At 45.0% G+C, this 8038-nt stretch overlaps 1 protein-coding gene across 2 annotated transcripts in view; it reads left to right on the top strand.

The window, feature by feature from the left end:
* The first annotated feature begins 6799 nt into the window (after positions 1–6799).
* Positions 6800–8038, top strand: part of LOC123343344 (fibroblast activation protein alpha) — a 56579-nt gene continuing 55340 nt past the window's right edge. For both annotated transcript variants that reach the window (XM_044978414.1, XM_044978412.1), the window contains exon 1: positions 6800–6915. In XM_044978414.1, the coding sequence (XP_044834349.1) occupies positions 6817–6915 (99 nt within the window). In that variant the 5' untranslated portion in view covers positions 6800–6816. The remainder of the gene's footprint in view (positions 6916–8038) is intronic.

Genomic DNA, 8038 nt, shown 5'->3' with positions numbered 1-8038 from the left:
AAAGGGGTACACATTTTCCCTTACCTGGATGATTGGCTTCTCAAGGGCAATTCTCGGTCCCAGGTACAGGCCCAGGTGGGACTTCTTCTGTCTACATGCGCAGATCTCGGCCTAGTGGTAAACGAGGCCAAGTCTATGTTAGTTCCGGTTCAACGCATACAGTTCTTAGGGGCTCTACTGGACTCATTAGAGGCCACAGCCTCTCTTTCCCGGGACAGGTTTGAGACCCTAAAAGGTCTCATCGCCTCAGTCATGGCCTTCCCAGTGATGATAGCGAGGTTGTGCCTTCAAATCCTTGGTCACATGGCGGCATGCACATCCATGGTTTGCCATGCCAGGCTCAGAATGAGACCCCTCCAGCTCTGGCTGGCCTCCCAGTATTCCCAGGCCCGGTACAGGCTGGACAAGGTTGTCACGATACCATCCCTGGTAGCTGCTGCCCTACAATGATGGTCCCTCCCGCGCAACATGCTGCAAGGGGTCCCCTTCCGAGAAATCTTCCCTTCACTAGACCTGGTGTCGGATGCCTCAGACCTGGGCTGGGGAGCCCATATAGGGAACGTTGAAACCCAAGGGAGATGGTCGACCTCAGAATTATCCCTACACATAAACGTCAGGGAGCTCAGGGCGATACGGCTGACATGCGTGGCCTTCAGCAGGCACCTTCACGGGAAGGTGGTCAGAGTCCTCACGGACAATACAGGTGCGATATATTACATCAACAGACAGGGAGGAATGCGCTCCTCAGCCTGGAAACCCTGAGCCTATGGGAGTTCTGTATAGCCCACGATATCTCCCTGTGAGCCTTCCACCTACCTGGCACTCGCAATGTGAGAGCCGATCACCTCAGCAGGCTTTTTTCCCACCAGTATGAGTGGTCACTCCACTGGGAGGTTGCCCTACAGCTCTTCCGAGAGTGGGAGTTCCCTGGGTCGATCTCTTTGCAACTGCCCAGAACCAAAGCTGCCCCCAGTTCTGCTCCAGGGGAGGGACGGGAAGGGGTGCGATCTCCTCCTGTGGTGGTCAGGCCAACTTTTCTATGCCTCCCCACCTTTCCCCCGATAGGCAAAGTCCTGCAAAAAGTAAAAGCAGACGGGACACAGGTCATCCTCATAGCCCTGGATTGGGCCTGTCAACACTGGTATGGGACTCTCCTGCAACTCTTAGCAGCTCCTCCGCGGAGGCTGCTGCTTCGCCTGGATCTCCTCTCCCAGGAAGGGGGATGCCTCCTCCACTCCAACCTGGCCACGCTTCACCTGACAGCATGGTTGCTCCATGGTTAGATGAGGAGAAGAGGCGGTGTTGGAGAATGTCAAACGAGTTCTGCTGGATAGCAGAAAGCCGTCCATTTGACGGATGTACCTGGCCAAATAGTCTAGGTTCTTTAGGTGGGCGGGGCAGTGGGGAACTTCCCCATCGTCTGCATCACTCCAACTCATTCTCGATTACCTCCTGTCCCTTAGGATCCAAGGGCTAGCTCCCACCTCCATCAGGGTGCGTTTGGCGGCCATATCAGCCTTTCACCTGCCGGTACAGGGCCACTCAGTCTTTTCCCACAGTATGACTTTCCGCTTTCTAAAGGGCCTGGATCGTTCATTCCTGTATGCTAGGCCCCCTGTGCCACAATGGGTTCTAAACCTAGTCTTATCCCGCCTCATGGGTCCTCCCTTTGAACCCTTGGCTACGTGTTCCTGGTCTAACCTGTCATGGAAGGTAGCATTCCTTGTGGCTATTACATCAGCCCGACGTGTCTTGGAGCTTAGGGCCTTGACCTCGGAACCCCCATATACAGTCTTCCACTAGGATAAGGTCCAGCTTCGCCCACACCCCACTTTTATCCCAAAGGTGGTCTCCGCTTTCCATATGGATCAGGACATTTTCCTACTGGTACTCTGTCCTAAGCCCCATTCCTCTGAGGAGCGCTGCTTACATACGCTAGATGTGTGTAGGGTGTTGGCTTTTTACCTAGACCGAACCAGGCTGTTCCGGAAATCCTCACAGCTGTTCGTTGTGTCGGCCAAACAGATGAGGGGGACAACCGATTTCCACCCAGCACCTTTCGCAGTGGATCACCTCATGCATATGCAGTGCTCCCCACCTATGGGTACTGCTAAGGGAAAAACTTCCTGCACTGGTGCACGTGGTGAGCACGCACACCTACTGTGGAATACATCTGAGCAACACGTCTCGAAGAACGCCAGTTACGGAACAGGTATCTGTCCTTTTTCCATGCTTCTCTCAAGTTTTTCACCTGATAGTGTTTTTGTTCACTTTCAGAACTGTTTTTGTTTCTAATTTTTGTCTGCCCACTCCCCTTTTGCTCATTTGCTTGCTCATTCTCTGACCAATCTTTCCTATACTCCTCTTTCTTACTGGTACTTTATGGCTAGCACATGTGGAAAGTAGAGACAGCTCTGTGATGGTTACTCAGTGTATCTGATATCACATGCCTGGACACTGACAATAACATTTTGAAGCACGGAATGTTGAGACTAATGTATTGGAAGAAACAGCAGAGAGACATTGGTAGGATCAGTAGATATTCACGGCTTGTGATGTTACTCTTTCTATTGCAACAGTTTCTGCTCAACTTCTCTGCTTATTACAACACATGCTTAAAATGGTTAGACCTCCAAATTAGAAAAATACACATTTTTGTGGGATCATGGTCTTGTTGTTAACTTGTTGTCTTGGTATGTGTCATATGAGTTTGAATCATTTCCTCTGTGGAGTTCTGTAAATGCCCATCCAATAGAAGCCGCTGAATATTTGGAAACTGGCTGTTCTGATCAAACACTGAGGTTTTGGGTTTTTTCCCTCCCCTTCTATTTATTAGTATTTCTTCCTCTTGAGGTTTTGGGATATTTTTGATTGTGTCAGATATGCCCAAACATGGTGGGGAAAAAATTGACTTCTGCAAATCCGGATTGCCCTGGAACAGTGAGTATGTAATTTGTTCTCCAAAACACAAGGGAAGGAATTGATAGTTTAACTACAGTTTCCTCAGTGACCATATCCACTTGATACTCAATATCAAGAGGTCTATATTATGAATACTGTATATAAAAACAATACATTTTCTGATGCTCAATTCATTTTTCCTAAAGACTCCCTCAAGGTTTAGGACCTTGGAAGTAAAGAACAACTGTTTATTACAAATGTTGATTTAAATGAAAGATGTTTTTCTAGCAAATAATTGTCTATCAGATGCCATCTTTCTTCTAGAACTGGTCAAAAAATAAAAATGAAAGTGATCTCCATGGGAAAAAATTGAAATTTATTTCTTTTTGATACATTTAATGAGGGTGAATTATTATTTTTCATTTTCCCCCAAACATTTTTGTATTGAAAACCTCAAAATAGCAATTGGTTATTTTTGTGAGGGTTTTTTGCTACCTGGGTTTTGAAAAACTAAAAATGTTGAGAATCGTATCAGTGAGTGTTTTGGACGAATTGTTTCTTTTTATTTATTTTTTGAATAATTTTTACGTTTTTTGTGGAGGAAAAAATTTATAAGAAAAAATGTATTCTGAAACTTTCAGCTGGCTCTACTTTCATTGCCTTATTAAGGATCACTATTCCTGTGCAGTGCAGTTCTATCCTTTAGGCATCAAAAGGCCTCATAAATGATCTATCATTTCTGCCTTTTTTTGTTGGTCTTTGTTTCCTTTTCCAAGGAATTAGTCACTCTGAGGAGCAACACTCATCACTGTTCATTCTGCATCTCCTTTATTATCTAGATAAAACAAGGAAGGGGTGAGGGAAACAATCAATAATGAGAAAAAGGAGCCCAGGCTTCAAATTGCAGTTGTTCTGAGAATTTTGTCTGATTTTGCCTTTTTACGGTGTCAGGGCCAGTTCAGACAATTCTGCCAAACCTGCAGCTCAAGGGGACCCTGGGTCGTGGCAGCCCCACCAATGGCAGTTTGAAGATTACTGTTCGTACTGCAGGCTTGTGCTGAGTAAAAGTTGCTTCATGCTGGCTGTGAGTTCCAAGGGGATAAGGACTCGAGCACCCATGTGTGGATGGGTGTCTCTTCATTTATTACTGCCCTGAGGCACAGCACAGCCCTGGTTCCACCAGTCACCTACTTTGACAGGAAACCTGTGTTCACTCTGTCTGAGATCTTCAAAGGAGAGAGGTATCTAGCTCCCATTCAGTTTCAATGAGATTGGGTGCTCGGCTTCCTTTTACTACTTAGAAAATCCCAACCGTTAGGATTATACTAATTCTTACCACAAACACACATCACTATTCTGCACTCATTACTTTTTCTCGTTCTACATGAACTCAACCCATGCAGTTTGTATACTGGAGGAGTTTGGGACAGGTGAGGGTAGCAGGACACTCACGGAATATTAGGCCTTTTCACTACTACCCAGAAAAGCAACAGCCAAGTCTGAGTCCACAATATTCAGTTAGATGGCACAGTTATTTATTTTCTGTTCAATTCCCTTGAGAAGGACACCGGCTATGACAATATTCTAACACTTAGGTAAATAATCTAATGTCCATTTCCAGGGTATCAAAGGTTCTTTCAGACAATGCCTGTGGAATAAGCTCCCAATGGAAGTGGTGGAAGTTTCACCTTTAAAACTAAATTGGAAAAAAAATTATAGGGTATTAGAAGAGGGCTAAGACTCAGTGCACATTAGACACAGTTCATGTGCGAGGCTGGAGGCAGTGTTAGTGGGAATTGTATCAGCATCCCTGATTGAAGGAATGCAGCTGCCATGTATAAGGCAGGTTCACAGTTTGGGGGGTAGTATGCCAAGGGGGTGTCTGGATAGAAGTAGCATCAATAGCCCCAAATCCTGTTTTTGTCATTTCTTGATAAAGTGAGTGGAATCATTTACACCAGATACAGACTTTGCCAAAGATGTCCATGCCTCTGTCACCTCAAGAATAGAATACTGCAATGAGCTCTACATAGATCTATACCTCAGAACACTCAACAAGTTAACCTAATGCAGAATGTGGCAGCCTAGAGCAGTTGTTCTCAACCAAGGGTATGCGTACCCCTTGGGGTACACAGAGGTCTTTCTTTCTGTGTAAGGTTATGCTTACACAGATGGGGTACATCAACTCATCTAGATATTTGCCTAGTTTTACAACAGGCCACATAAAAAGCACCAGTGAAGTCAGTAAAAACTAAAATTTCACAGACAATGACTTGTTTATACCGTTCTGTAAATCCGTGTTTCTCAACCTGGGGGTCATGGTTTATTTTATAATTATATGATGAAAACAAGAAAGTAAGCAATTTTTTCAGTAATAGTGTGCTGTGAAATGTTTGTATTTTTAAGTCTGATTTTGTAAGCAAGTAGTTTTTAAGTGAGGCAAAACTTGGGGGTACACAAGACAAATCAGATTCCTGAAAGGGGTACAGTAATCTGGAAAGATTAAGAACCACTGGCCTAGAACACATAGTACAGGTGCTTACAGGCACCAGGTACAGTTCCTGGAGTTTCTGGGCAGAGTGCAAGGTCTTGGTTTTGACCCTTTAAAGCCCCTAATGTGTTGAGACAGTGGTTTGGACCCAGTCAATGTAAGTGACCCTTATCTCCTTCTCCGGCAGTACTACAGCTGTTAACAGCAGAGTCGTTCAAGCTGGAGTCTCATTGATTAATAGGACCAATCAATACAGTGGTGTCCATTGGGCTAGGTGCTGTACAAACACAGAACAGCAGACAGTTCCTGCTTTGAAGAGTTTACAGTCTAACTAGAGAAGACAGACACGGGGTGGGGGAAGTGGTAGAACACACAAGCAACATGAACAGTGTGATGGCAGACAACGTCATGTTAGTGCTATGATTTTTGGGAAGGAAGGGAAGAGAGTGTGTTTAGTTAGAAGAGGATAAGATGAAAGGGGCAAAGGAAGGGGAGAATAGGGTCAGAACAGCAGGTGTGGTATGAAGCAGAGGTAAGAGATTGCGAGGAAGACGGTGGATGGGGGTTAGAACAAACAGTCATTCAGCACAATTAAAACTGTTGGAAGTTCTCTGTATGTCCAGAGATCTGACTTTGGCTGCTTCTCTCCTCCTGTCTGGAATATGTGGCTGGTTCCTCTCTCTGGTTGTCCCCCAAGACCACTACCACCTGGGTCCTAGTGCTCTCAAAGTGGGGAAGGTTTCCCTTGCACAGTTCTGGGTCATAGGGGGTGTCAATGGAAGGAGTGACCCCAGCTGGGTTCCATTTTATTGCTGTAAAAGTTGGTGAGCTGCTGGCAGGGCATTCTCTGAGAAGACTCTCTACTCAAAAATGTCCTTTCCCTACTTTTCCAATATATCCGGGATTGGTTAAACTTCAGGACTTGTCACAAAGCCCATAACTTCTCTAGGGCATTTGAGGAGGAGTGATGGGAGTGGTTTGGAAGGGTTATGAGGAGATGCCTTATGTTGGAGGCACTGGGAATGGAGGGTGATTGTAGTATTTATTGGTTGTCAGTTATCTGGGTCACTTGTTAATTTGAGTTATGTGAGGGTACCCAGCATATACAAAGAAAGGGCACTTACTGGTGTGGTATTACAAATAAAATATTGTCTTCATTTTTAAATACATTAGTAAACAATCAGGTAGTACTGGACTATCTGGCCCAAGAGACCTCTAACCACTCTATATCCTGTAACAGCATGAGATAAATTTTGTGTATAATCTACTATAGGTGTGATAGATGTGGGGTCACTTCCAGAGTGTTAAATGTACACTTTCTCCAACGGTCTTTGGCAGTAGTTCAGATCTGTGAGGTAAGCTTCCTTGCCAAAAGGGGGAGACAGAGACAAAGTTGAGAATGTGGGTTGCTTGTTTGGCTGAGTATGGAGACAAAGCAGAGGAAAACTCACAGCCCCTCTCAAGTAAGGCCTTCATTTGAAAGGCAGATATTACCAGCTAAAATAATTGATCAACTGAAGGAGGTAAGGAAGAAAGAGACTTTCTTAGCTGACTCGTGTCAACACAGTATGGGGAAGAAGTGGCACCTATTTAGGGTGACCACATGTCCCAGTGTTCTGGGGATCTTCTGGTTTTGGGGGGATGTCCTGGGCTTTCAGATGGGTTTGCTAAAACTGAGTCAATTCCTAGTTCTCATGTGGTCATAGAGCTTGTGCTGTTGCTGGACTGGGCTGAGCTATAGGTTATGTTGTCCTGAAACAGCCCAGCTGTGCTTCACTAGCCTCTGCTTCTCTGCAGAGCATAGATTTTGACCCCACTCCCTGCCTGCTCCGGACTGGCTCCTTCATAGGCCACTGTCCAAGAGGGACCCAGGAGTCTTGCAGACATATTTGAACAGCCTGATCCAGTCCCATGCTGAAGTAATTAGGTGAAAATGTCATTACTGATTCTTTGCAGAGATGTCAGAAGAGGTCAGCTTTTTCAGTTCTGAACTTTCCTTATGAAGTATTTCTGTGCAGTGAGGGGAAAATGGAAACCTGCATCTGGAAAGACAAAAGAAGATGAATGTTACCAATAATAATAATAATAATAACCTAAACAAAACAAAATAACACCATTTATATTTGCTAAACCCACTGGATGGCTGGTAGAGAAATCTTTCAGTACAGGCACTGTGTTGCACTACTGCAGTGGTTCCCAAACTGGGATTCGTGAACCCCTGGGAGTTCGCAAAATGTTACAGGGAGTACTCGGGAAAGGGACCCCAGACAGCACCGGGCCAGCAGCCCGCAGCCCCTGGACTTCCAAGAGCTAAGCAGATCAAAGCAAGCATCTCTATTAGACTGAGGCAATTTAAACTTCAAGGCTCCTTATAAGAAATGGAAAGGGAGGTGGATATTTTTTGCTGTTTTTAAAATTAAATAGGCAGCTCGTATTGTTTATAAATTTATTATGAAGAACAAGTTTAAGCTTTGTTGTAACGTGCATTGTTTGCCTGGACTGCTCAAGACCTGAATGCTTGTGTAGGAGGAACTCTTTGAGTTGGCTTCTTAAATACCTTCATGCTGTTTCACGTCTGATACTCCTTGATGAAACATAGGAGCCTTGATACAAACTATGAAAGTGAGATCTGGGAAGAGTGTTGCC

Source organism: Mauremys mutica, chromosome 10 (assembly GCF_020497125.1).
Source record: "Mauremys mutica isolate MM-2020 ecotype Southern chromosome 10, ASM2049712v1, whole genome shotgun sequence".
In the NCBI taxonomy this organism is placed as follows: domain Eukaryota; kingdom Metazoa; phylum Chordata; order Testudines; family Geoemydidae; genus Mauremys; species Mauremys mutica.
The sequence above is the reverse complement of the archived record's forward strand: the minus strand, read 5'-3'. Positions and strand labels throughout refer to the sequence as shown.